Genomic DNA, 27,645 nt, shown 5'->3' with positions numbered 1-27,645 from the left:
CAAGGGCAAAGGAGCTCCCTTGGGATCCCTTCTGTAAGGGACACTAATCTCATCCATAAGGGCTCTGCCCCAGGACAAATCACTTTCCAATGTCCCCCTCCTCCTGTGACCCTCCCCTTAGCAGTTAGGATGTCACCATGTGGATTTTGGAGGGACATAGCATTCAGCCCCCACACTCACCACTCTGACCTGGGGGTCTTCTTCTAAATTGAGGAAGTGGAACAAGAGGGCTGCTCCAGCTCTCTCAGAAGTTCCTCTCTTACATGCAGATTCTCTGTGGCTTCCCCAGCTCTCTCCTTCCTGTTCTTGTGTTTTTCTTTGCAAATTGGGGACTATGGAAAACAGAGGGTCCTGAGCAGCCCTTCTGACCACTGGGCTCTGCAGTTGCTCCTGCTGGGAGGGTGTCTGGGCAGCAGGGGGACTAGGAGGGCTGCAGGTGGGACTGCAGCTGGAAATGCAGGGGGTGGTGAGGGGGGGCTGCGTGTGGAACCCCACCCCTCCCCCCAGCCATCACAGGGCATGACCCCGCCACCCAAGGTTTTGGGAGCTGGTTCTGGGGATACCATGGAATAGACAGGTCCATGGGCTGAGTGGACCAACACAGCCCAACTTTCTGTTGCACAGAGTCTCAGAGGAAGCCATGGTGTTGGAGGGGGTGAGCTCAGATGGAGAACTGCAGAGGAGGCCAGGGCTGCCCGAGGGGAGCAGGGGTGGCCACGGGGAGCAGGACAACGGTGGCCCTGGGTGCTCTGCGGCCTGTCCTAGAGGACACTCATTTGGCCCTCAGTCACGGAGCTCAATCATGATGTCTCCCAAGGGGAAGAATGTCAACAGGGAGGGAGGGACAGGGTGACACAGGGAGGTCCCTGTCCTCTCTGTCCTCAGGGCTGCAGGCTGGATGTGGTGGTGGGGGCCATGGGCAGAGGCCGCCCTGGCAGAGGCTGGCTGAAGCTCCTCCTCTAGGAGGCCACAGTCCCCTCCTGTCCCCTTCCCGTGGGCCTCCTCCTGTGGGCTCTTAGTTCCGCAGAGAGGAGCTCTGGGGGCAGACTTCCCCTGCGGCCCTGCAGCCCCGGCCGACATGCTGCTGCTGCTGCTGCTGCTGCCCCTGCTGCGGGGCTGTGGGCGGGTGGAGGGCCAGGGGGGTTATGACCTGCCCGGTTACACCCTGAAGGTGCCCAGGGAGGTGACAGTGCAGGAGGGCCTGTGTGTCCATGTGCCCTGCCAATTCTCCTACCCCGGGAGCAGCTGGACTAACAGGGTCCCAGCTCATGGCTACTGGTTCCGGGGACGGGACACAATTATGCGTGCTCCAGTGGCCACCAACAACCCTTACAGGAAGGTGCAGGAGGAGACCCAGGGCCGGTTCCACCTCTTTGGGGACCCAAGAACCGACAACTGCTCCCTGAGCATCAGAGACGCCAGGAAGACGGACGCGGGGTCCTACTACTTTCGTGTGGAGAAAGGAGACTTGAGACACAGTTACGTATATGACATGGTCTCAGTGCATGTGACAGGTAAGGGTCCAGGTCAAGGCAGCCTCAGGGAGGTCACAGAACAGCAGCGTTGCGTGGGATCCTGCCCTGGGGGAGTTGGGGTCAAGCATTAGGGGCTCAGAGAGCTGCTGGGACAGAGCCTGAGCTTCTCTCAGGGCCCCACCTCCCACCCTCCCTCCTGACCCTGCCTGTCCCCCTCTGCTCACCAGCCCTGACCCCTGACATCCTCGTCCCTGGGACCCTGGAGTCTGGCCGTCCCAGCAACCTGACCTGCTCTGTGCCCTGGGCCTGTGAGCAGGGGATGCCCCCCACCTTCTCCTGGGAAGGGCCGTCTGTGTCCTCCCTGGGCCCCAACATCACCCACTCCTCGGTGCTCACCCTCACCCCGCTGCCCCAGGACCATGGCACCAACCTCACCTGCCAGGTGACCCTGCCTGGAGCCCGTGTGACCAGGACAAAGACCGTCCACCTGAACGTCTCATGTGAGAGCTGGGCTGGGACACCTGGGTCTCTGATGGGGTTGGTCCCTGAGGGAGCAGGGAGAGGGGTCAGACCCTGGACACTGGGTGCTGGGTCCTGAAATCATGTGGGGGCTGGGCCAGGAGGATGCAGCCTCCACCCCTCCCCACCATGAGGCTCCTGGGACAGAGGCTGATGTCCCCAGCCTCCCACTGACAGGTCTGCATGTCTCCCTGCCCCAGACTCTCCACAGAACCTGAGTGTCACTGTGTCCCGAGGAGCTGGCCCAGGTAGGGAGGAGCCTCGCTGGGGCTGGGGGCAGGGCCTGTTCAGCTCAGGGCAGGGCTGGGTACCCTCACCCTGGTGACAGAGCCCCTTATTGGGGAACCCATTGGCCCCTCCCCAGCTAAGCCCCACATGTGCCTTGAGCTCCTGTCCCCACCCTCCCAGGATCCCTGGACTCTAGCACCTGCCCCTCACCCCCACAGGGACAGGGTGACACTCTCACAGCAGAACTGGGCTCCCAGGCCCCCTCCCAGCCTCCTCCTGGACCTGCCTCCAGCCTCCTCTTCTTATTCCCCAACAGCTTTGATCTAAGTGCTTGTGGGAGGAGGCACAGTCCAGGGCACACGCAGAACACACAGCAGGCTGTCCCCAGAGCCTAGGTCCCTCCCAGAAGTGACCAGTGTCCATTCAGGCTGCGCTGAGCCTTGGACTGTCCACCTGAGGACTGAGAGGTCACTGCATGTCAGTAGCACTCAGGGTCCTCGTTCTGGGTGATGAGGGTGTCCCACTGCCCAGATGGACCCTGTTCTGTGGGCGTCCTCTGCCAACCAACACTGAGTCCATTCAGCCCACAGGAGTGGGCAGTGGATGGTCCTGAGCCTCCGTCCACAGCTGGGTGTGCACGTCAGTGAGCTCAGCTCCTAAGCACAGAATACAGCTGAGCCACATGTTCTGGTTCAAGAGCTTGAGTCAATGTAGCTGAAGGAGGTACAGGAACACACATCCGTCACAGGAACATCAACGTGGCCATGTTCCTGGGCACAGGTCAAGGGTGTGTTTTCCTGTGCTTCATTCAGTCCATGAGTGTGGGGGGTCCCCTCTCTGGACTCCAGGGTTCTCTGTCCTTTGCTCTCTTTGTCACTCTGACCCTCTGTCTCTTTCTCCACAGCATCCACAACCCTGGGGAATGGCTCATCTCTTTCCGTCCTGGAGGGTCAATCTCTGCGTCTGCTCTGTGTCGAATACAGCCGTCCCACTGCCAGGCTGAGCTGGTCCTGGGGGAACCTGACTCTGTGTCCCTCGCAGACCATGGACCCTGGGGTGCTGGAGCTGTCTGCAGAGCACCTCAGGGGTGGAGGGAAATTCACCTGCCATGCGCAGAACCCTCTGGGCTCCCAGCACATCTCCCTGAGCCTGTCACCACAGAGTGAGTGTCCTGGGTCAGCTCACCTGACCCCAGCCCAGGAAGGACCTGCAGGTCCCAGGCCTCTGAGCAAATGCCCACGTGCCCAGCAGGGGGCATGAGGGTCCTCTGCTCAGCCTCAAGTCAGCTGTGAGGCTGGACAGTGCTTGGGGTCCAGCTGCTGGGCAGTCAGGGCCTGGGGGAGGCCTGGGCTGATGGCCCCACACTAAGGATGGAAGAGGCCTGAGGAGCCATGTCCATGGCCTCAGGTGGGAGGAGGGACTCGGGTTGTGGATTAGCAGGTGACTCTGGCCTCGTCCACTTTTCTGCAGGGAGGTCAGGGCCCATGGCCCAGGTGGTCCTGGTGGCCATCGGGGAGGTGGCTGTCAAGATCCTGCTCCTCGGCCTCTGCCTCATCTTGCTCAGGTCAGCGCTGCCCAGGGGTGGAGAGGAGGTGTGGGCAGGGCAGGCACCTGGCACTGAATCCCAGAGTCCCAGCACTGGGGACCCAAAGGGTGAAGATTGCTCCGGCCAGGCAGGGGCTGAGGGAGTGTCGCCTGGGCCATGGGCCATCGCTGTCTGTCCCCAGTTCTGGCCCAATGTGGGGGAAGTGGGTGTCATCAAGGAGGTCTTCAGACCAGGCCTCCTCAGCCTCCCTCAGTCATCTCCAACCTCCTGACAGGCTACAGGGCAGAGACCACTGCCCACTGCACCAAGCTGCCCCCCTGAAGGCCCTGGTCTCTTCCCTCAGAGCGAGGTCCTGCAGGAAGAGGGCAGCTAGGCCAGCAATGGTGGAGGAGCTTGGAAACACTGTCACCGGGTAGTCCCAGGTCAGTGACGCAGCGTCTCAGCCTCCCACATCCCCAGGGACCCCTCTCTCCTCAAGGCCCCAGGTTGGCCACCTCCCCATGGCCACAGGTGAGCTGCCCGCCCTCATCCTGAAGCCCACCCTTCCTGCTGGGTCCCATATGGATAGTGGCTCAGGGCCCTTCTCTACAGCAGAGCCAGGTGGGTCCCCACCTCGACCTTGCTGAACCTCCCTGGTCCCCTCAGCACCTGGCCTTTGTTTCCTCCTAAGCTGGGCCTCCCTCATGTCTGTCCCCCTGAGCCTGGTCACGCCTGTTTCTCGTCTCCCCTGCTGACTGGATCTGCCTTAGGCACTTGCATCTGTCCCCAGAACCAGCCTCCAGCATGTGCCCACTTCCTCCACGGCTTGACCAGCTGTGTGTCCCCTCCATGGGTGGTGACAGTGGAACAGGGGACCCTGGAAGAGAGGGCCTCCCAGGGCCGTGCTGTGGACTCTCCCCCAGAGCCGTCCTCCCTCCTCTGCAGACCCCCACACCCTCAGGGCCAGGCTGCTGGGGTCCGAGACTTGGCAGGCGCAGACCCTGCTCCCGACACGCAGCTCCGCCCCCTCCTGCCTCTGCTCGACTTGGTCACCTCCAGCCCTTGGTGTTGCCTGGCCTACGACTCCCAGAACAAAAGTCCTCGGGGAGCCTGAGGCTGGGGGATTCCCTCCAACCCTGTGGTCCAGGCTTCCACTCGGCCTGAGGCTCCAAGGGCACTGCTGGGCCTCTCCTCTGCGCCTGCACCAGGTTGTGAGACCACCGTGGTGTGGATGTGGCAGAGGGCTGTTGCTGGTGGATCGCCTGGAGGGGAACGGCTTGTCCTGATTCCTGGTTTTGTGGTCACTACAGGCTACAGGAATTATAGAACATAGGATTTGCACCCTTCGAGGTGGGTGATAACGCAGCCTAATTCCCTCTTAAGATGGGGAGCCATCACGTCACTAAGGCATGAAAAGTTAACTTCAGCTTTACTATGAATCACTGCGATTTCTGCACTTGCTTGGAATGCCTGCCCGTGCCTCGACCTCACCCAGCCTGGCTTTCCCCGACCAGATAGCAGCCCTCTCTGAGACTTTAGTGACGCCTCATAACTCTTGGCCTTCCCTGGCCAGATAAGGACCTCTCTGAAGCTCTTATGAATTCCGATGCTGGAATCCAATTTACTCCCTAAGTGCTCGACCATTACCTACTGCCTGCCTCTGTCTTACACTTGTCAAAATCCTGATACCTGTAAGTTCTCCAGACAACCCCCTTTTATAACTTTCTGTGCTTTAAAGTTTCGCTCCTCAGAGCTGCGGGCTGCCTTCTGTTCTCACGGTTTTCAGGAGACAGCCCTGGCTGGTCGGAATTACAGGATTGCTTTAATTTGATGTCAATTGGAGTTGGTGGCCTTTCGTTGCATCGTTGTTTGCAGTGGGGTTGCAGGGAGGGAGTGAAGTGAAGATGGGGACTTGTACAGGGCAGAACACACATGTGCAGGGCAGAGTCTCAGAGGATGGGGACGGAGTGGGTCTGTGTTGGCCCTGGGGGTGGTAGTGGTGAGTGTGCACAGGTGAGTGTGGGAGAGAGCTGCGATGGTGGGTGCACTTGAGGTCGATGGTGGGTGATCAGGTCTTGATGGGATCCCAAGATGCTGGAGACCCAACACTGAGGGGTCCAAAGGCTTCCCTGGCCCGCCTTTCTCGAATCTCCGTCAGAACCTGAGTCTTCCCTCAGAGTTCCGGATGGATGAGTGTCTCTCCCTGTGAGGACCCTGGCAGGGCTCCCCAGTGCCATCACGATAAAGCCCCCTTCCTCAGACTGCACTGCAGCCCTGCCCACCTTCCACCTCAACATGCCTTGCTCTCTGTAGGGTCACTGAAGCAACTGATGCCTGGTAGAGGGGCCAGTGGTCTGGCCTGTCCCTGCCAGGTCTCCGTCTTTCTGTGGCCCTCGGGTCCATGCAGTGTCATCTACATTTCTGAGGTGGCCCCTGCACTGGCCCTGAGGGAGGAACTTGGGGCTGCAGAAAAGTAAAGGTATAGTGAGTCTCAAAAGAGAAGCGTCCATGAGCCATTGGAATGCCAAACAAGCCCTCCTGAGCCACCAACTCAGGTCCTCAGCCCCTGCCCTGTCTGCAAGGATGGACTCGAGGGCAATGCACAAGGGCCAGAGAAACAGCCCTGCTCCCCTCTAGTCCAGTCCCTAACTACTGTCCCAGTGTGAATATGGACACCCCAGACCAAGGTGTTGCTGTTTCCCCCTGGAGATGGCCCACGCTCCCTCTTGAACGTGAATTCTTTTCTTTATTCCAGAAGCTTCTCACCCCCACGATGGCCTGCATTCTGTCTTGAACGTGTGTCTGCTTCATTAATAAATCAGAGCCTCTGACTGGTCCTCCACCAGCAGCTTCAGGACCCGACTCCGTTCCCCAACCTCGAGAGTCGTCCTGGGGGACTCCTTCCCTTGTCCTTCAAATGACTGGAGCATCCGTCGGATCATGGCCTGTGAGAGGCCTTATGCTGTAGGACCTGACTCAGCTGCACTCTGATTCAGACCCAGAGAAACCATGAGACTTGAAGGATGTGTAAGATCCACTGAGTCTTGTGGCATTTGTTTGGCAGAGTAGATAATAAGGTGGTCCTAGTGCGAGCACTGATGATTTTGAGCATTTTCCACGTGCAGAACAATGCTGGGGACACCCCCAGGAGTCTTCTTAGTCTTCAGGATTGTGGCCAAGTTCCCCTGTCATTGGAAGTTGTCCCTGGTGGCCCCAGGAGTATCCTTTACTCTTGACTCAAGCTCCAGGACCACAGTAGTTAAGTGTCTGTGACAGGGGTCTAGTGCATGGGCCCCAGACTTGTGAAGGCCTGGGGTATTATGATGATCAATCTCTGGAATAGATGGCCCCTCACCCATGAGTCCTTGTCACTCACTTGTCCCCCTCTGTGCCCATGGCCCATCTCCCTGAATCCTTCTGTCTTCAGGTTTGGGGTTTTCAACCTGAGGCCCCATGGGGTTTCCTGGAGACTCAGTGTTCCTAAAATAGCAGGGACAACAGGAGAGTCCACGATGGACCAGGAAGGGGACGGCAGCTTTCCAGATCCCAGCCCATGGGCGAGGTCTGCTTGTTCCCAGATCCTTCCTGTCAGACAGGCCAGACCTTCCCGCCCACTCTCCTGGCCTGAGCTGGGTCCCCTCCCGTGGGCCCTGAGTCCTCTGCAGAGCTGGGTGGGTTTTAAGCCCAGGCCCCACCAATGCTGCTCAGCACCGTGGACAGCACCGCCCATGGCCTGGGACTCCCCAGGTCCCTGTCTTGGGAGGACAGTTTCACTGTGTGCTGAGCCACCTCCCTGGGCCTCCAGACAGACGGGGTCAAGGTCAGGTTGGAAGGAGAAGGTTGACCCCAGGTCAGAAAGAGCAGGGCGCTGGCAGCCATCTCTAAGTCCTCGCTCTGTATCTGGGAAGGTGACATCAGGCGCCATGCACGCTGTGTTCTGGGGCCGGTGAGTGGAGGAACTGTCCAGCTGGATGTCTCCTAGGAGTGGGGCCAGGGCTCCAGGACCCTGAGAGCAACGGGGACCCCAGGGAGAGTTCAGGGTTAGGGACGCTGAGGGCCTGGTTCCTGGGGACAGACGTAGGAGAGGGAGCCCAGACTCCACCTTCTGTGCTGACTCTGGCTGTAGGCGGAGGGGGCACCATCCGTGGCCGCACCCCCACCCTGAGCAGGAACTTGCATCTCGTCCCAGACCTGCTCTCCCGGCACCACCGCCTTCAGTGACGTTCCAAGTAAGAAGGAAAGGTGGGTCTCCGCCACCCCATGGCAGGGCCAGAGCCCCAGCTCACGGGGGAAGGCTGGGGTCAGAGATGGGAAGTCCTTGTTCCCCTGCAGGCAGGTTCCTGTCCCACGACACCTTGACCAGCCCGTGACCAGCTCAGGAGCTCTGCTCAAGTCCTCTCAGGTGTCACACGCTGAGCTTGGGGGGAGCCTGGGGGGGCTGCAGGGCAGGGGCCTCAGCACGCAGTGCTCTGAGGGAGATGCTGGTGGGAATCCCAGGGGACTGTCCTCTGCCACCTGAACGTTCCCTTGGTAACACTGCACTGTCCTTACCCCACCCTGAGGCTCTGTTGCATTCTAGATTTGTTGTCCCCCCATAAATCTGTGGCTTTAATGGTCTGCCTCTGTGTCACCTGCAGTGGGCACAGCCTCCCCAGGGTTCTCAGGTTACAGATGTGAATGGGGTCATGGGACGTTTGGGGACAGGAATTTCGTCCATGACAATACCTGGTAACATGCAACCTGGCTCCTGCTTGCTTTGTAACTCTATGTCACCTGCTGTGGCTGGAATGTGTCCCCCAAAGTCCACATGGGGAAAGGTGGTCCCAAAGCCACAGGAGGAGGGACCTTTGGGAGTTGAGTAGGATTAGATGAGCTCATGGGGTGGGACCCCTGCTGGCATTTGTGGCTTTGTAAGAAGAGACCTGGGCTGGCGGGCTTGCCCCACCCCACCCTGTGGTGCCCTCTGCCATGTTGTGACACAGCAGGGAGCCCCCCCAGGGGAGAAGATGGGGCTCCACGCTCTTCATGTGGAGCCTCCAGAGCCATGAGGCAAATGAACTTCTGCTCTTTATAAATCACCAGACTCAGCCGCTTCATTACAGCATCAGAGAAGAGCCTGACTCTGCAGTGTCTGCCAGGCTCTCTCCCCCGCCTCCTCTCTCTCTCTCTCTCTCTCTCTCTCTCTCTCTCTCTCTCACACACACACACACACACACACACACCTACCTAGGCACTGTACATTCTAAGTACTGAGATGGACCTTACCCTGCCCTCTTTCCTGGGAGGATGGGGCACTGTGAATAGGACCCTAGAGGTCAGGTCAGAGTCCTAGGTCACTGTCTTGGTAAAAGTGAAATATCAGGGACGACATTTTCCCTGGTTGTTTGCATGTTGCTGTCCATTTCAGTCTCGGCCACTTGGTCCCCCTGGGCCACCAGTGCTTGCCCCAGCACTCAGTGATCCCTGCTCCCAGTGGCTGTCCCCAGGACCCTTCCTCGGGCCTGGAAGTTAGGAGCCATTGTGTCCCACCAGTGAGATGACCAACAGATCCTGGTGACCTGTGACCCATCCCTGTAATAGCCCAGGCTGCCTGACCCTCCCAGCCCTGTGGCTGCTTCTCCTTCCGCCTGGTCCTGGGTCTGCTTTAGCCTGGAGCATGTAGAGCAAAGGATTCTGGGAATGCAGGTCCGGCCTGGCCAGGCTGACCGAGTGGAGACCTCCAGAGGGTCTTCACCCAGGGCTCCTCGTGGCCAGCTAAGAGCAGTCCTCTCAGATCAGTGAGCAACAAGAGCAGCCCAGTGCAGTCCCTCCTTCTCCCTCCGCTGTGCCCCGTGGCCTGCTGTTCCAGGCAGGTACTGCTGCCCATCAGCCCCAGGACTCATTGGATGGTACGTCCCCTGCTGTGGGTGGGCGGGACCCCGGCTGGGCACTGTGGCTGGTGGTTGGCCCTGGGCTCTCTCAGGCAGCTGCACTGAGATGGTGGCCTCTGTCAGGGTGGGACATGTGACATCTTGGTGCTCCTCCCGTGGGTCTCTGTCCAGCAGAGGCCCAGGATGCCCAGGTGCCCAGGGATCCAGGGGTGGGGTGGAGGCTGCCTGACCTCCCCAGTCTCAGAACTTCTCAGTCTCCACGTTCTATGGCCAGAGCAGCCCTGGGCTCCATTCACCCCAAGAGGAGGGGCCGTGGGAAGGGGATAACCCTCTAGTGACCGAGGAACCCCTTGTCCTGTGGGTGGGGTCTGGGTTGTGTCTGGAGACTGTTTCCCACAGCGGCTCACCCACCTGCACACCAGCTGCCCCGTCCCCCTGCCAAGGACAATCCCCCCTCAGTCAGGGGTGTAGGGAGGTGAAATGGGGACAGAGCCAGCAGCCTGGCGTGGTCCATAGGGCATTCCTGAGGGTGGACAAGACAGAAGCAGAGATCTGTCCCCCTCCTGAGTGCCCCCGTCCAGGTGGACCTGGGCTCCCCCTGGCGCACCTGACGAGCTGACCCCTGACTGCAGACTCTTGGTCAGGCTCCTGCACAGAGCTGTGGCCATCTCCTGGGTCAGAACCCACTCTCATAGCACCACGGACAGCACCCCCAAGGCCTCCCATCCCCAAGCCAGAGCCAGTCCTGAGCAGAGGCAGCGCCCACTCTGAGCAGTGCCCTTTCCCTGCTGGGCAGAGTGGGAGTGGACACAGACGGAGCACAGACTCACTGCTGGCTGAGGACTTCAGCAGAGGGGGCTTCAGAGGTGTGGGGAACTCAGCCAGGAATGGCCTTTGTCTCAGCGTCCCCTGGGTCACCCATGTCCCTCAGGTCTGCCCGACGTCCCCACCATGTCCCTCTGCCTGTGTCCCCTGAGAGTTCACCTTCCTCTCCAGAAGAGCAAGATCCCCTCCACCCCCATTTGGGCCTGCCCATCTCAGCCACCTGCCCTGTGGCACTGGCATTGTCTGGGGACTTGTGTGTCCCCAACCAGACGTTGCTGTCCCCAAGGAAACCACTGGACCTGTCCTCTTCACCCCTTAGCTGCAGACCTCAGGGCCCAGTGTGAGTGGGCACCACCTGGCTGTGGCATGAATGCAGCTTCTCCTTGTCCCCTGGACAGACTGGACAGTCCTTCCCTCCCCATCTGACTGGACTTCTCCTCCCCGGCCCAGTCAGCCCTGGTGGACAACGTTTGATGAGGTGGCTGCCCCAGACAAGAGGCAAGAGGGGACCCACTTGCCTTCTGAGTCCTTGGGCTGTGGGGGAGATGCCATCAACTGGGGCTTGTGCACAGCAGAGATCTGCTCCTCACAGTTCTGGAGGCTGGACGCCCACAGCCCAGGGCCTGGCAGATCCCATGTCTGGGGAGGCCAGTGTCCTCCTCGACCCTGCCTCCTCCTTGTGTCCTCCTGTGGCCCAAGGGCAAAGGAGCTCCCTTGGGTCCCTTCTGTAGGGGACACTAATCTCATTCATCAGGGCTCTGCCCCCAGGACCAATCACTTCCAAAAGTCCCCTCCTCCTGTGACCCTCCCCTTAGCAGTTAGGATGTCAACATGTGGATTTTGGAGGGACATAGCATTCAGCCCCCACACTCACCACTCTGACCTGGGGCTCTTCTTCTAAATTGGGGAAGTGGAACAAGAGGGCTGCTCCAGCTCTCTCACAAGTTCCTCTCTTACATGCAGATTCTCTGTGGCTTCCCCAGCTCTCTCCTTCCTGTTCTTCTGTTTTTCTTTGCAAATTGGGGACTATGGAAAACAGAGGGTCCTGAGCAGCCCTTCTGACCACTGGGCTCTGCAGTTGCTCCTGCTGGGAGGGTGTCTGGGCAGCGGGGGACCTAGGAGGGCTGCAGGTGGGACTGCAGCTGGAAATGCAGGGGGTGGTGAGGGGGGGCTGCGTGTGGAACCCCACCCCTCCCCCCAGCCGTCACAGGGCATGACCCCGCCACCCAAGGTTTTGGAAGCTGGTTCTGGGGATACCATGGAATGGACAGGTCCATGGGGCTGAGTGGACAGACACAGCCCAACTTTCTGTTGCACAGAGTCTCAGAGGAAGCCATGGTGTTGGGGGGGGTGAGCTCAGATGGAGAACTGCAGAGGAGGCCAGGGCTGCCCGAGGGGAGCAGGGGTGGCCACGGGGAGCAGGACAACGGTGGCCCTGGGTGCTCTGCGGCCTGTCCTGGAGGACACTCATTTGGCCCTCAATCATGGAGCTCAACCACGAAGTCTCCCAAGAGGAAGAATGTCAACAGGGAGGGAGGGACAGGGTGACACAGGGAGGTCCCTGTCCTCTCTGTCCTCAGGGCTGCAGGCTGGACGTGGTGGTGGGGGCTGGTCTCTAAGGGCAGAGGCCGCCCTGGTAGAGGCTGGCTGAGGCTCCTCCTCTAGGAGGCCACAGTCCCCTCCTGTCCCCTTCCCGTGGGCCTCCTCCTGTGGGCTCTTAGTTCCTCAGAGAGGAGCTCTGGGGGCAGACTTCCCCTGCAGCCCCGGCCGACATGCTGCTGCTGCCCCTGCTGCTGGTGCCCCTGCTGCGGGGCTGTGGGCGGGTGGAGGCCCAGGGGGGTTATGACCTGCCAGGATACACTCTGAAGTTGGAGAAGAAGAAGGTGACAGTGCAGGAGGGCCAGGGGGGTTATGCCCTGCCGGGTTACACCCTGAAGTTGGAGAAGAAGAAGGTGACAGTGCAGGAGGGCCTGTGTGTCCATGTGCCCTGCCAATTCTCCTACCCCTGGAGCAGCTGGACTAACACGGACTCAGTTCATGGCTACTGGTTCCGGGGACGGGACACAATTATGCGTGCTCCAGTGGCCACCAACAACCCTTACAGGAAGGTGCAGGAGGAGACCCAGGACCGGTTCCACCTCCTTGGGGACCCAAGAACCGACAACTGCTCCCTGAGCATCAGAGACGCCAGGAAGACGGACGCGGGGTCCTACTACTTTCGGGTGGAGAGAGGACGCTTGAGATTCAGTTACACACATGACATGGTCTCAGTGGGAGTGACAGGTAAGGCACCAGATCAAGGCAGCCTCAGGGAGGTCACAGGGCAGCAGGGCAGAGCTGGGTGGGACCCTGCCCTGGGGGAGCTGGGGTCAGGCATTAGGGGCTCAGGGAGCAGCTGGGTCAGAGCCTGAGCTTCTCTCAGGGCCCCACCTCCCACCCTCCCTCCTGACCCTGCCTGTCCCCCTCTGCTCACCAGACCTGACCCCTGACATCCTCGTCCCTGGGACCCTGGAGTCTGGCCGTCCCAGCAACCTGACCTGCTCTGTGCCCTGGGCCTGTGAGCAGGGGACGCCCCCCACCTTCTCCTGGGAAGGGCCCTCTGTGTCCTCCCTGGGCCCCAACATCATCCACTCCTCGGTGCTCACCCTCACTCCGCGGCCCCAGGACCATGGCACCAGCCTCACCTGCCAGGTGACCCTGCCTGGGGCCCGTGTGACCAGGACAAAGACCGTCCACCTGAACGTCTCATGTGAGAGCTGGGCTGGGACACCTGGGTCTCTGATGGGGCTGGTCCCTGAGGGAGAGGGAGAGGGGTCAGACCCTGGACACTGGGTGCTGGGTCCTGAAATCATGTGGGGGCTGGGCCAGGAGGATGCAGCCTCCACCCCTCCCCACCATGAGGCTCCTGGGACAGAGGCTGATGTCCCCAGCCTCCCACTGACAGGTCTGCATGTCTCCCTGCCCCAGACTCTCCACAGAACCTGAGTGTCACTGTGTCCCGAGGAGCTGGCCCAGGTAGGGAGGAGCCTCGCTGGGGCTGGGGGCAGGGCCTGTTCAGCTCAGGGCAGGGCTGGGTACCCTCACCCTGGTGACAGAGCCCCTTATTGGGGAACCCATTGGCCCCTCCCCAGCTAAGCCCCACATGTGCCTTGAGCTCCTGTCCCCACCCTCCCAGGATCCCTGGACTCTAGCACCTGCCCCTCACCCCCACAGGGACAGGGTGACACTCTCACAGCAGAACTGGGCTCCCAGGCCCCCTCCCAGCCTCCTCCTGGACCTGCCTCCAGCCTCCTCTTCTTATTCCCCAACAGCTTTGATCTAAGTGCTTGTGGGAGGAGGCACAGTCCAGGGCACACGCAGAACACACAGCAGGCTGTCCCCAGAGCCTAGGTCCCTCCCAGAAGTGACCAGTGTCCATTCAGGCTGCGCTGAGCCTTGGACTGTCCACCTGAGGACTGAGAGGTCACTGCATGTCAGTAGCACTCAGGGTCCTCGTTCTGGGTGATGAGGGTGTCCCACTGCCCAGATGGACCCTGTTCTGTGGGCGTCCTCTGCCAACCAACACTGAGTCCATTCAGCCCACAGGAGTGGGCAGTGGATGGTCCTGAGCCTCCGTCCACAGCTGGGTGTGCACGTCAGTGAGCTCAGCTCCTAAGCACAGAATACAGCTGAGCCACATGTTCTGGTTCAAGAGCTTGAGTCAATGTAGCTGAAGGAGGTACAGGAACACACATCCGTCACAGGAACATCAACGTGGCCATGTTCCTGGGCACAGGTCAAGGGTGTGTTTTCCTGTGCTTCATTCAGTCCATGAGTGTGGGGGGTCCCCTCTCTGGACTCCAGGGTTCTCTGTCCTTTGCTCTCTTTGTCACTCTGACCCTCTGTCTCTTTCTCCACAGCATCCACAACCCTGGGGAATGGCTCATCTCTTTCCGTCCTGGAGGGTCAATCTCTGCGTCTGCTCTGTGTCGAATACAGCCGTCCCACTGCCAGGCTGAGCTGGTCCTGGGGGAACCTGACTCTGTGTCCCTCGCAGACCATGGACCCTGGGGTGCTGGAGCTGTCTGCAGAGCACCTCAGGGGTGGAGGGAAATTCACCTGCCATGCGCAGAACCCTCTGGGCTCCCAGCACATCTCCCTGAGCCTGTCACCGCAGAGTGAGTGTCCTGGGTCAGCTCACCTGACCCCAGCCCAGGAAGGACCTGCAGGTCCCAGGCCTCTGAGCAAATGCCCACGTGCCCAGCAGGGGGCATGAGGGTCCTCTGCTCAGCCTCAAGTCAGCTGTGAGGCTGGACAGTGCTTGGGGTCCAGCTGCTGGGCAGTCAGGGCCTGGGGGAGGCCTGGGCTGATGGCCCCACACTAAGGATGGAAGAGGCCTGAGGAGCCATGTCCATGGCCTCAGGTGGGAGGAGGGACTCGGGTTGTGGATTAGCAGGTGACTCTGGCCTCGTCCACTTTTCTGCAGGGAGGTCAGGGCCCATGGCCCAGGTGGTCCTGGTGGCCATCGGGGAGGTGGCTGTCAAGATCCTGCTCCTCGGCCTCTGCCTCATCTTGCTCAGGTCAGCGCTGCCCAGGGGTGGAGAGGAGGTGTGGGCAGGGCAGGCACCTGGCACTGAATCCCAGAGTCCCAGCACTGGGGACCCAAAGGGTGAAGATTGCTCCGGCCAGGCAGGGGCTGAGGGAGTGTCGCCTGGGCCATGGGCCATCGCTGTCTGTCCCCAGTTCTGGCCCAATGTGGGGGAAGTGGGTGTCATCAAGGAGGTCTTCAGACCAGGCCTCCTCAGCCTCCCTCAGTCATCTCCAACCTCCTGACAGGCTACAGGGCAGAGACCACTGCCCACTGCACCAAGCTGCCCCCCTGAAGGCCCTGGTCTCTTCCCTCAGAGCGAGGTCCTGCAGGAAGAGGGCAGCTAGGCCAGCAATGGTGGAGGAGCTTGGAAACACTGTCACCGGGTAGTCCCAGGTCAGTGACGCAGCGTCTCAGCATCCCACATCCCCAGGGACCCCTCTCTCCTCAAGGCCCCAGGTTGGCCACCTCCCCATGGCCACAGGTGAGCTGCCCGCCCTCATCCTGAAGCCCACCCTTCCTGCTGGGTCCCATATGGATAGTGGCTCAGGGCCCTTCTCTACAGCAGAGCCAGGTGGGTCCCCACCTCGACCTTGCTGAACCTCCCTGGTCCCCTCAGCACCTGGCCTTTGTTTCCTCCTAAGCTGGGCCTCCCTCATGTCTGTCCCCCTGAGCCTGGTCACGCCTGTTTCTCGTCTCCCCTGCTGACTGGATCTGCCTTAGGCACTTGCATCTGTCCCCAGAACCAGCCTCCAGCATGTGCCCACTTCCTCCACGGCTTGACCAGCTGTGTGTCCCCTCCATGGGTGGTGACAGTGGAACAGGGGACCCTGGAAGAGAGGGCCTCCCAGGGCCGTGCTGTGGACTCTCCCCCAGAGCCGTCCTCCCTCCTCTGCAGACCCCCACACCCTCAGGGCCAGGCTGCTGGGGTCCGAGACTTGGCAGGCGCAGACCCTGCTCCCGACACGCAGCTCCGCCCCCTCCTGCCTCTGCTCGACTTGGTCACCTCCAGCCCTTGGTGTTGCCTGGCCTACGACTCCCAGAACAAAAGTCCTCGGGGAGCCTGAGGCTGGGGGATTCCCTCCAACCCTGTGGTCCAGGCTTCCACTCGGCCTGAGGCTCCAAGGGCACTGCTGGGCCTCTCCTCTGCGCCTGCACCAGGTTGTGAGACCACCGTGGTGTGGATGTGGCAGAGGGCTGTTGCTGGTGGATCGCCTGGAGGGGAACGGCTTGTCCTGATTCCTGGTTTTGTGGTCACTACAGGCTACAGGAATTATAGAACATAGGATTTGCACCCTTCGAGGTGGGTGATAACGCAGCCTAATTCCCTCTTAAGATGGGGAGCCATCACGTCACTAAGGCATGAAAAGTTAACTTCAGCTTTACTATGAATCACTGCGATTTCTGCACTTGCTTGGAATGCCTGCCCGTGCCTCGACCTCACCCAGCCTGGCTTTCCCCGACCAGATAGCAGCCCTCTCTGAGACTTTAGTGACGCCTCATAACTCTTGGCCTTCCCTGGCCAGATAAGGACCTCTCTGAAGCTCTTATGAATTCCGATGCTGGAATCCAATTTACTCCCTAAGTGCTCGACCATTACCTACTGCCTGCCTCTGTCTTACACTTGTCAAAATCCTGATACCTGTAAGTTCTCCAGACAACCCCCTTTTATAACTTTCTGTGCTTTAAAGTTTCGCTCCTCAGAGCTGCGGGCTGCCTTCTGTTCTCACGGTTTTCAGGAGACAGCCCTGGCTGGTCGGAATTACAGGATTGCTTTAATTTGATGTCAATTGGAGTTGGTGGCCTTTCGTTGCATCGTTGTTTGCAGTGGGGTTGCAGGGAGGGAGTGAAGTGAAGATGGGGACTTGTACAGGGCAGAACACACATGTGCAGGGCAGAGTCTCAGAGGATGGGGACGGAGTGGGTCTGTGTTGGCCCTGGGGGTGGTAGTGGTGAGTGTGCACAGGTGAGTGTGGGAGAGAGCTGCGATGGTGGGTGCACTTGAGGTCGATGGTGGGTGATCAGGTCTTGATGGGATCCCAAGATGCTGGAGACCCAACACTGAGGGGTCCAAAGGCTTCCCTGGCCCGCCTTTCTCGAATCTCCGTCAGAACCTGAGTCTTCCCTCAGAGTTCCGGATGGATGAGTGTCTCTCCCTGTGAGGACCCTGGCAGGGCTCCCCAGTGCCATCACGATAAAGCCCCCTTCCTCAGACTGCACTGCAGCCCTGCCCACCTTCCACCTCAACATGCCTTGCTCTCTGTAGGGTCACTGAAGCAACTGATGCCTGGTAGAGGGGCCAGTGGTCTGGCCTGTCCCTGCCAGGTCTCCGTCTTTCTGTGGCCCTCGGGTCCATGCAGTGTCATCTACATTTCTGAGGTGGCCCCTGCACTGGCCCTGAGGGAGGAACTTGGGGCTGCAGAAAAGTAAAGGTATAGTGAGTCTCAAAAGAGAAGCGTCCATGAGCCATTGGAATGCCAAACAAGCCCTCCTGAGCCACCAACTCAGGTCCTCAGCCCCTGCCCTGTCTGCAAGGATGGACTCGAGGGCAATGCACAAGGGCCAGAGAAACAGCCCTGCTCCCCTCTAGTCCAGTCCCTAACTACTGTCCCAGTGTGAATATGGACACCCCAGACCAAGGTGTTGCTGTTTCCCCCTGGAGATGGCCCACGCTCCCTCTTGAACGTGAATTCTTTTCTTTATTCCAGAAGCTTCTCACCCCCACGATGGCCTGCATTCTGTCTTGAACGTGTGTCTGCTTCATTAATAAATCAGAGCCTCTGACTGGTCCTCCACCAGCAGCTTCAGGACCCGACTCCGTTCCCCAACCTCGAGAGTCGTCCTGGGGGACTCCTTCCCTTGTCCTTCAAATGACTGGAGCATCCGTCGGATCATGGCCTGTGAGAGGCCTTATGCTGTAGGACCTGACTCAGCTGCACTCTGATTCAGACCCAGAGAAACCATGAGACTTGAAGGATGTGTAAGATCCACTGAGTCTTGTGGCATTTGTTTGGCAGAGTAGATAATAAGGTGGTCCTAGTGCGAGCACTGATGATTTTGAGCATTTTCCACGTGCAGAACAATGCTGGGGACACCCCCAGGAGTCTTCTTAGTCTTCAGGATTGTGGCCAAGTTCCCCTGTCATTGGAAGTTGTCCCTGGTGGCCCCAGGAGTATCCTTTACTCTTGACTCAAGCTCCAGGACCACAGTAGTTAAGTGTCTGTGACAGGGGTCTAGTGCATGGGCCCCAGACTTGTGAAGGCCTGGGGTATTATGATGATCAATCTCTGGAATAGATGGCCCCTCACCCATGAGTCCTTGTCACTCACTTGTCCCCCTCTGTGCCCATGGCCCATCTCCCTGAATCCTTCTGTCTTCAGGTTTGGGGTTTTCAACCTGAGGCCCCATGGGGTTTCCTGGAGACTCAGTGTTCCTAAAATAGCAGGGACAACAGGAGAGTCCACGATGGACCAGGAAGGGGACGGCAGCTTTCCAGATCCCAGCCCATGGGCGAGGTCTGCTTGTTCCCAGATCCTTCCTGTCAGACAGGCCAGACCTTCCCGCCCACTCTCCTGGCCTGAGCTGGGTCCCCTCCCGTGGGCCCTGAGTCCTCTGCAGAGCTGGGTGGGTTTTAAGCCCAGGCCCCACCAATGCTGCTCAGCACCGTGGACAGCACCGCCCATGGCCTGGGACTCCCCAGGTCCCTGTCTTGGGAGGACAGTTTCACTGTGTGCTGAGCCACCTCCCTGGGCCTCCAGACAGACGGGGTCAAGGTCAGGTTGGAAGGAGAAGGTTGACCCCAGGTCAGAAAGAGCAGGGCGCTGGCAGCCATCTCTAAGTCCTCGCTCTGTATCTGGGAAGGTGACATCAGGCGCCATGCACGCTGTGTTCTGGGGCCGGTGAGTGGAGGAACTGTCCAGCTGGATGTCTCCTAGGAGTGGGGCCAGGGCTCCAGGACCCTGAGAGCAACGGGGACCCCAGGGAGAGTTCAGGGTTAGGGACGCTGAGGGCCTGGTTCCTGGGGACAGACGTAGGAGAGGGAGCCCAGACTCCACCTTCTGTGCTGACTCTGGCTGTAGGCGGAGGGGGCACCATCCGTGGCCGCACCCCCACCCTGAGCAGGAACTTGCATCTCGTCCCAGACCTGCTCTCCCGGCACCACCGCCTTCAGTGACGTTCCAAGTAAGAAGGAAAGGTGGGTCTCCGCCACCCCATGGCAGGGCCAGAGCCCCAGCTCACGGGGGAAGGCTGGGGTCAGAGATGGGAAGTCCTTGTTCCCCTGCAGGCAGGTTCCTGTCCCACGACACCTTGACCAGCCCGTGACCAGCTCAGGAGCTCTGCTCAAGTCCTCTCAGGTGTCACACGCTGAGCTTGGGGGGAGCCTGGGGGGGCTGCAGGGCAGGGGCCTCAGCACGCAGTGCTCTGAGGGAGATGCTGGTGGGAATCCCAGGGGACTGTCCTCTGCCACCTGAACGTTCCCTTGGTAACACTGCACTGTCCTTACCCCACCCTGAGGCTCTGTTGCATTCTAGATTTGTTGTCCCCCCATAAATCTGTGGCTTTAATGGTCTGCCTCTGTGTCACCTGCAGTGGGCACAGCCTCCCCAGGGTTCTCAGGTTACAGATGTGAATGGGGTCATGGGACGTTTGGGGACAGGAATTTCGTCCATGACAATACCTGGTAACATGCAACCTGGCTCCTGCTTGCTTTGTAACTCTATGTCACCTGCTGTGGCTGGAATGTGTCCCCCAAAGTCCACATGGGGAAAGGTGGTCCCAAAGCCACAGGAGGAGGGACCTTTGGGAGTTGAGTAGGATTAGATGAGCTCATGGGGTGGGACCCCTGCTGGCATTTGTGGCTTTGTAAGAAGAGACCTGGGCTGGCGGGCTTGCCCCACCCCACCCTGTGGTGCCCTCTGCCATGTTGTGACACAGCAGGGAGCCCCCCCAGGGGAGAAGATGGGGCTCCACGCTCTTCATGTGGAGCCTCCAGAGCCATGAGGCAAATGAACTTCTGCTCTTTATAAATCACCAGACTCAGCCGCTTCATTACAGCATCAGAGAAGAGCCTGACTCTGCAGTGTCTGCCAGGCTCTCTCCCCCGCCTCCTCTCTCTCTCTCTCTCTCTCTCTCTCTCTCTCTCTCTCTCTCTCACACACACACACACACACACACACCTACCTAGGCACTGTACATTCTAAGTACTGAGATGGACCTTACCCTGCCCTCTTTCCTGGGAGGATGGGGCACTGTGAATAGGACCCTAGAGGTCAGGTCAGAGTCCTAGGTCACTGTCTTGGTAAAAGTGAAATATCAGGGACGACATTTTCCCTGGTTGTTTGCATGTTGCTGTCCATTTCAGTCTCGGCCACTTGGTCCCCCTGGGCCACCAGTGCTTGCCCCAGCACTCAGTGATCCCTGCTCCCAGTGGCTGTCCCCAGGACCCTTCCTCGGGCCTGGAAGTTAGGAGCCATTGTGTCCCACCAGTGAGATGACCAACAGATCCTGGTGACCTGTGACCCATCCCTGTAATAGCCCAGGCTGCCTGACCCTCCCAGCCCTGTGGCTGCTTCTCCTTCCGCCTGGTCCTGGGTCTGCTTTAGCCTGGAGCATGTAGAGCAAAGGATTCTGGGAATGCAGGTCCGGCCTGGCCAGGCTGACCGAGTGGAGACCTCCAGAGGGTCTTCACCCAGGGCTCCTCGTGGCCAGCTAAGAGCAGTCCTCTCAGATCAGTGAGCAACAAGAGCAGCCCAGTGCAGTCCCTCCTTCTCCCTCCGCTGTGCCCCGTGGCCTGCTGTTCCAGGCAGGTACTGCTGCCCATCAGCCCCAGGACTCATTGGATGGTACGTCCCCTGCTGTGGGTGGGCGGGACCCCGGCTGGGCACTGTGGCTGGTGGTTGGCCCTGGGCTCTCTCAGGCAGCTGCACTGAGATGGTGGCCTCTGTCAGGGTGGGACATGTGACATCTTGGTGCTCCTCCCGTGGGTCTCTGTCCAGCAGAGGCCCAGGATGCCCAGGTGCCCAGGGATCCAGGGGTGGGGTGGAGGCTGCCTGACCTCCCCAGTCTCAGAACTTCTCAGTCTCCACGTTCTATGGCCAGAGCAGCCCTGGGCTCCATTCACCCCAAGAGGAGGGGCCGTGGGAAGGGGATAACCCTCTAGTGACCGAGGAACCCCTTGTCCTGTGGGTGGGGTCTGGGTTGTGTCTGGAGACTGTTTCCCACAGCGGCTCACCCACCTGCACACCAGCTGCCCCGTCCCCCTGCCAAGGACAATCCCCCCTCAGTCAGGGGTGTAGGGAGGTGAAATGGGGACAGAGCCAGCAGCCTGGCGTGGTCCATAGGGCATTCCTGAGGGTGGACAAGACAGAAGCAGAGATCTGTCCCCCTCCTGAGTGCCCCCGTCCAGGTGGACCTGGGCTCCCCCTGGCGCACCTGACGAGCTGACCCCTGACTGCAGACTCTTGGTCAGGCTCCTGCACAGAGCTGTGGCCATCTCCTGGGTCAGAACCCACTCTCATAGCACCACGGACAGCACCCCCAAGGCCTCCCATCCCCAAGCCAGAGCCAGTCCTGAGCAGAGGCAGCGCCCACTCTGAGCAGTGCCCTTTCCCTGCTGGGCAGAGTGGGAGTGGACACAGACGGAGCACAGACTCACTGTTGGCTGAGGACTTCAGCAGAGGGGGCTTCAGAGGTGTGGGGAACTCAGCCAGGAATGGCCTTTGTCTCAGCGTCCCCTGGGTCACCCATGTCCCTCAGGTCTGCCCGACGTCCCCACCATGTCCCTCTGCCTGTGTCCCCTGAGAGTTCACCTTCCTCTCCAGAAGAGCAAGATCCCCTCCACCCCCATTTGGGCCTGCCCATCTCAGCCACCTGCCCTGTGGCACTGGCATTGTCTGGGGACTTGTGTGTCCCCAACCAGACGTTGCTGTCCCCAAGGAAACCACTGGACCTGTCCTCTTCACCCCTTAGCTGCAGACCTCAGGGCCCAGTGTGAGTGGGCACCACCTGGCTGTGGCATGAATGCAGCTTCTCCTTGTCCCCTGGACAGACTGGACAGTCCTTCCCTCCCCATCTGACTGGACTTCTCCTCCCCGGCCCAGTCAGCCCTGGTGGACAACGTTTGATGAGGTGGCTGCCCCAGACAAGAGGCAAGAGGGGACCCACTTGCCTTCTGAGTCCTTGGGCTGTGGGGGAGATGCCATCAACTGGGGCTTGTGCACAGCAGAGATCTGCTCCTCACAGTTCTGGAGGCTGGACGCCCACAGCCCAGGGCCTGGCAGATCCCATGTCTGGGGAGGCCAGTGTCCTCCTCGACCCTGCCTCCTCCTTGTGTCCTCCTGTGGCCCAAGGGCAAAGGAGCTCCCTTGGGTCCCTTCTGTAGGGGACACTAATCTCATTCATCAGGGCTCTGCCCCCAGGACCAATCACTTCCAAAAGTCCCCTCCTCCTGTGACCCTCCCCTTAGCAGTTAGGATGTCAACATGTGGATTTTGGAGGGACATAGCATTCAGCCCCCACACTCACCACTCTGACCTGGGGCTCTTCTTCTAAATTGGGGAAGTGGAACAAGAGGGCTGCTCCAGCTCTCTCACAAGTTCCTCTCTTACATGCAGATTCTCTGTGGCTTCCCCAGCTCTCTCCTTCCTGTTCTTCTGTTTTTCTTTGCAAATTGGGGACTATGGAAAACAGAGGGTCCTGAGCAGCCCTTCTGACCACTGGGCTCTGCAGTTGCTCCTGCTGGGAGGGTGTCTGGGCAGCGGGGGACCTAGGAGGGCTGCAGGTGGGACTGCAGCTGGAAATGCAGGGGGTGGTGAGGGGGGGCTGCGTGTGGAACCCCACCCCTCCCCCCAGCCGTCACAGGGCATGACCCCGCCACCCAAGGTTTTGGAAGCTGGTTCTGGGGATACCATGGAATGGACAGGTCCATGGGGCTGAGTGGACAGACACAGCCCAACTTTCTGTTGCACAGAGTCTCAGAGGAAGCCATGGTGTTGGGGGGGGTGAGCTCAGATGGAGAACTGCAGAGGAGGCCAGGGCTGCCCGAGGGGAGCAGGGGTGGCCACGGGGAGCAGGACAACGGTGGCCCTGGGTGCTCTGCGGCCTGTCCTGGAGGACACTCATTTGGCCCTCAATCATGGAGCTCAACCACGAAGTCTCCCAAGAGGAAGAATGTCAACAGGGAGGGAGGGACAGGGTGACACAGGGAGGTCCCTGTCCTCTCTGTCCTCAGGGCTGCAGGCTGGACGTGGTGGTGGGGGCTGGTCTCTAAGGGCAGAGGCCGCCCTGGTAGAGGCTGGCTGAGGCTCCTCCTCTAGGAGGCCACAGTCCCCTCCTGTCCCCTTCCCGTGGGCCTCCTCCTGTGGGCTCTTAGTTCCTCAGAGAGGAGCTCTGGGGGCAGACTTCCCCTGCAGCCCCGGCCGACATGCTGCTGCTGCTGCCCCTGCTGCTGGTGCCCCTGCTGCGGGGCTGTGGGCGGGTGGAGGCCCAGGGGGGTTATGACCTGCCAGGATACACTCTGAAGTTGGAGAAGAAGAAGGTGACAGTGCAGGAGGGCCAGGGGGGTTATGCCCTGCCGGGTTACACCCTGAAGTTGGAGAAGAAGAAGGTGACAGTGCAGGAGGGCCTGTGTGTCCATGTGCCCTGCCAATTCTCCTACCCCTGGAGCAGCTGGACTAACACGGACTCAGTTCATGGCTACTGGTTCCGGGGACGGGACACAATTATGCGTGCTCCAGTGGCCACCAACAACCCTTACAGGAAGGTGCAGGAGGAGACCCAGGACCGGTTCCACCTCCTTGGGGACCCAAGAACCGACAACTGCTCCCTGAGCATCAGAGACGCCAGGAAGACGGACGCGGGGTCCTACTACTTTCGGGTGGAGAGAGGACGCTTGAGATTCAGTTACACACATGACATGGTCTCAGTGGGAGTGACAGGTAAGGCACCAGATCAAGGCAGCCTCAGGGAGGTCACAGGGCAGCAGGGCAGAGCTGGGTGGGACCCTGCCCTGGGGGAGCTGGGGTCAGGCATTAGGGGCTCAGGGAGCAGCTGGGTCAGAGCCTGAGCTTCTCTCAGGGCCCCACCTCCCACCCTCCCTCCTGACCCTGCCTGTCCCCCTCTGCTCACCAGACCTGACCCCTGACATCCTCGTCCCTGGGACCCTGGAGTCTGGCCGTCCCAGCAACCTGACCTGCTCTGTGCCCTGGGCCTGTGAGCAGGGGACGCCCCCCACCTTCTCCTGGGAAGGGCCCTCTGTGTCCTCCCTGGGCCCCAACATCATCCACTCCTCGGTGCTCACCCTCACTCCGCGGCCCCAGGACCATGGCACCAGCCTCACCTGCCAGGTGACCCTGCCTGGGGCCCGTGTGACCAGGACAAAGACCGTCCACCTGAACGTCTCATGTGAGAGCTGGGCTGGGACACCTGGGTCTCTGATGGGGCTGGTCCCTGAGGGAGAGGGAGAGGGGTCAGACCCTGGACACTGGGTGCTGGGTCCTGAAATCATGTGGGGGCTGGGCCAGGAGGATGCAGCCTCCACCCCTCCCCACCATGAGGCTCCTGGGACAGAGGCTGATGTCCCCAGCCTCCCACTGACAGGTCTGCGTGTCTCCCTGCCCCAGACTCTCCACAGAACCTGACTGTAACTGTGTCCCGAGGAGCTGGCCCAGGTAGGGAGGGGCCTCGCTGGGGCTGGGGGCAGGGCCTCTTCAGCTCAGGGCAGAGCTGGGTCCCCTCACCCTGGTGACAGAGCCCCTTATTGGGGAACCCATTGACCCCTCCCCACCTAAGCCCCACATGTGCCTTGAGCTCCTGTCCCCACCCTCCCAGGATCCCTGGACTCTAGCACCTGCCCCTCACCCCCACAGGGACAGGGTGACACTCTCACAGCAGAACTGGGCTCCCAGGCCCTTCCCAGCCTCCTCCTGGACCTGCCTCCAGCCTCCTCTTCTTATTCCCCAACAGCTTTGCTCTAAGTACTTGTGGGAGGAGGCACAGTCCAGGGCACACGCAGACAGCAGTCTTTCCCCAGAGCCTAGGTCCCTCCCAGAAGTGACCAGTGTCCATGCAGGATGCACTGAGCCTTGGACTGTGCACCTGAGGACTGAGAGGTCACTGCATGTCAGTAGCACTCAGGGTCCTCGTTCTTGGTGGTGAGGGTGTCCCACTGCCCAGATGGACCCCGTTCTGTGGGCGTCCTCTGACAACCAGCACTGAGTCCATTCAGCCCACAGGAGTGAGCAGTGGATGGTCCTGAGCCTCCGTCCACAGCTGGGTGTGCACGTCAGTGAGCTCAGCTCCTGAGCACAGAATACAGCTGTGCCACATGTTCTGGTTCAAGAGCTTGAGTCAATGTAGCTGAAGGAGGTACAGGAACACACATCCGTCACAGGAACATCAACGTGGCCATGTTCCTGGGCACAGGTCAAGGGTGTGTTTTCCTGTGCTTCATTCAGTCCATGAGTGTGGGGGGTCCCCTCTCTGGACTCCAGGGTTCTCTTTCCTTTGCTCTCTTTGTCACTCTGACCCTCTGTCTCTTTCTCCACAGCATCCACAACCCTGGGGAATGGCTCATCTCTTTCCGTCCTGGAGGGTCAATCTCTGCGTCTGTTCTGTGTGGTTGACAGCAGTCCCCCTGCCAGGCTGAGCTGGTCCTGGGGGAACCTGACTCTGTGTCCCTCGCAGACCATGGACCCTGGGGTGCTGGAGCTGTCTGCAGAGCACCTCAGGGGTGGAGGGGAATTCACCTGCCATGCGCAGAACCCTCTGGGCTCCCAGCACATCTCCCTGAGCCTGACACCACAGAGTGAGTGTCACAGTGGGCTGCAGAGGGCCAGGAGGAGGGGACAGTACCTGCCCCACACCAGTCCCTACAGCCACCTCCTTGGTTGAGAGGGAAGCTCATCTCTGTCCTGCCCTCAGCTGGGGGCCTGGACCCAGAGCCTCGCTGTCCTCTCCCTGCAGGGCCAAGGGGTGGGTGGTGGACCTTGGAGGCCAGGTGGCCTTAGACAGGTGTCTGGGCAGCAGGGCCCTTGCTTTGTGGGCCAGGACTCGTGAGGCATTTGCCTTGGGCACAACATTTAGGATGAAGCCAGAAGCCAGAAGCCAAGAGTAAAAGCAAACCAAACCCCGTGAGAACAGAACCAGCCCAGACACTGAGCGAAGATAGTATCACGATGCAATAATCAAAAAAGTAAAAATGGATGGAAACCAATTTTATGATGAACAAAATACCAAATTTTAATAACCACACGGCGCCCCCCCCCCCCATCCTAGTTCTCCTGGTCTGGGACAGGGACCAGGAAGGCTCAGTCCAGGGTCCTGCAGGGAGCGGCAGGGAGGGAGGAGGGATCCTGGGAGCTGAGTCAGCAAAGGGATTCCCTCTGGTCGTCCACAGGCAAAGCGGGGCCTCTATCCGGAGTGACGCGGGGGGCCCTCTGGGGCGCTGGAGCTGCCTCCCTGCTCTTCCTGTCCTGCACCCTCCTCCTCCTCGGGTGAGCATTGGTGGGCGTCGGGGAGGCCGGGCAGCACCCTGGAGAGGAGGAGGGCGAGCCGGGCCCGGCCCTGAGCTGGAGGGACCTGGGTGGCCGAGGGCTTGAAGCCAGGCACCTGAGGTCCAGGTGGGCTCTGGGGGAGCCAGCCACGCAAGCCCACCTCCCAGTAAGGGGCTCCCTGGCTGTCCCCACTCTCTGAGGCCAGAGCCCGGAGCTGCCTTCCCAGTAGGAGCCTCCAGGACAGGCCCGTCCTCTCCCACGTGGCCACCCTCCTGGGCTCAGCAAGAAGCAGGGGTGGGGCGGCCATCTGCCCTCTGCGCCGTCCTGGCCCCACTGAGGCTCCTTGGTGTCCCCATTCAGAGCGCGCTCCTACAGGAAGAGGTCCGCCAGGCCAGCGGCGGGCTCGGGGGATACCAACGCTGTCCAGGGCCCGGCCTCTCAGGTGAGTGACATGGCCCATCCCCACACCTCCCAGAGATGTCCCCAGGATGCTCTGCTGAGGGTGGCGCAGCTGCTCTCCCCTCTTCCCCGGGACAGCCGGCTGTCCAGCTGCATGCCCACACCCTGGGCTGCTGACAGCGCCCTCCTCCCTGCTTTCTCCCAGGCCAGGCCCGAGGGACCCCCCTCTGTTCTGCTGTCTCCTGTTAAACCATTGTGTCACATCATGGCTCCTCAGAGCAGCGAGCACCAGCCCCACACTCCCTGACCCCCTCATGGTTAGGGGCTCGGGATCTGGTCCCTGGACCTGTTCACCTCCCGCCTCTGTCTCCCTTCCACCTGGTGCCATCTTCAGGCGCCCAGTGTCCACTTCCTCTGCACTTGAACACCTGTCTGCAGGGCCAGACGGTAGACCCTTGGCTGCTGACCCCCTGTCCCTGTTGTGGCTACTCAGCTCTGCTACTGTGGCATGAGGCTCTGCGGTGTCACAGGGTCTGTGCAATTGGTGACCATGGCCCTGTGCAAGGCTGACCACAGGGATAGTGAGCTCCTCAGCCCCTGGTGGCCCCCAACCTCCATCAGGTCAGGAGCCTGGGGGAGCCAGGAGCCACTTGCCTTCAGTGCAAATTTAAGGGGTGCCAAGAAAATCTCAGGAATGGAGACAAATAGTGTTCTAATGAGCTGACAAAACTAGGTAACTAAAGTT

General features: G+C 60.3%; 2 protein-coding genes across 4 annotated transcripts in view; both read left to right on the top strand.

Moving 5' to 3' along the window:
- Nucleotides 1–1,075: 1,075 nt before the first annotated feature.
- Nucleotides 1,076–27,645, top strand: part of LOC144250352 (sialic acid-binding Ig-like lectin 13) — a 31,283-nt gene continuing 4,713 nt past the window's right edge. The window contains exons 1-7 of one of the 3 annotated variants that reach the window (XM_077793020.1): nucleotides 1,076–1,514; nucleotides 1,703–1,975; nucleotides 2,195–2,242; nucleotides 3,127–3,384; nucleotides 3,693–3,786; nucleotides 4,112–4,190; nucleotides 6,503–6,529. In XM_077793020.1, coding sequence (XP_077649146.1) covers nucleotides 1,079–1,514; nucleotides 1,703–1,975; nucleotides 2,195–2,242; nucleotides 3,127–3,384; nucleotides 3,693–3,786; nucleotides 4,112–4,184 — 1,182 coding nt within the window. In that variant the 5' untranslated portion in view covers nucleotides 1,076–1,078 and the 3' untranslated portion in view covers nucleotides 4,185–4,190; nucleotides 6,503–6,529. Of the gene's footprint in view, nucleotides 1,515–1,702; nucleotides 1,976–2,194; nucleotides 2,243–3,126; nucleotides 3,385–3,692; nucleotides 3,787–4,111; nucleotides 4,191–4,692; nucleotides 4,717–6,502; nucleotides 6,530–26,404; nucleotides 26,502–26,861; nucleotides 26,944–27,645 lie in introns of those variants that run through there. The other 2 variants (XM_077793021.1, XM_077793019.1) reach the window with 2 other exon arrangements.
- LOC144250353 (sialic acid-binding Ig-like lectin 13) lies at nucleotides 12,215–15,931 on the top strand. The gene is made up of 8 exons (XM_077793022.1): nucleotides 12,215–12,325; nucleotides 12,395–12,725; nucleotides 12,919–13,191; nucleotides 13,410–13,457; nucleotides 14,342–14,599; nucleotides 14,908–15,001; nucleotides 15,327–15,405; nucleotides 15,908–15,931. Exons 1-7 carry the CDS (start codon nucleotides 12,215–12,217, stop codon nucleotides 15,397–15,399), a joined length of 1,188 nt encoding a protein of 395 aa, XP_077649148.1. The 3' UTR covers nucleotides 15,400–15,405; nucleotides 15,908–15,931.

Source organism: Urocitellus parryii, chromosome 15 (genome assembly GCF_045843805.1).
Source record: "Urocitellus parryii isolate mUroPar1 chromosome 15, mUroPar1.hap1, whole genome shotgun sequence".
NCBI lineage: Eukaryota > Metazoa > Chordata > Mammalia > Rodentia > Sciuridae > Urocitellus > Urocitellus parryii.
Note: the sequence above shows the minus strand (reverse complement) of the source record. Positions and strands in the feature narration are given on the sequence as shown.

Bases quoted from the DNA above. Each gene is read 5' to 3' on its own strand.
- LOC144250353 (XM_077793022.1), top strand. From the start codon at position 12,215: ATGCTGCTGCTGCCCCTGCTGCTGGTGCCCCTGCTGCGGGGCTGTGGG. The intron at 12,726-12,918 runs GTAAGGCACCAG...TCTGCTCACCAG, and splicing joins GGTCTCAGTGGGAGTGACAG to ACCTGACCCCTGACATCCTC. The intron at 13,458-14,341 runs GTAGGGAGGAGC...CTTTCTCCACAG, and splicing joins GTCCCGAGGAGCTGGCCCAG to CATCCACAACCCTGGGGAAT.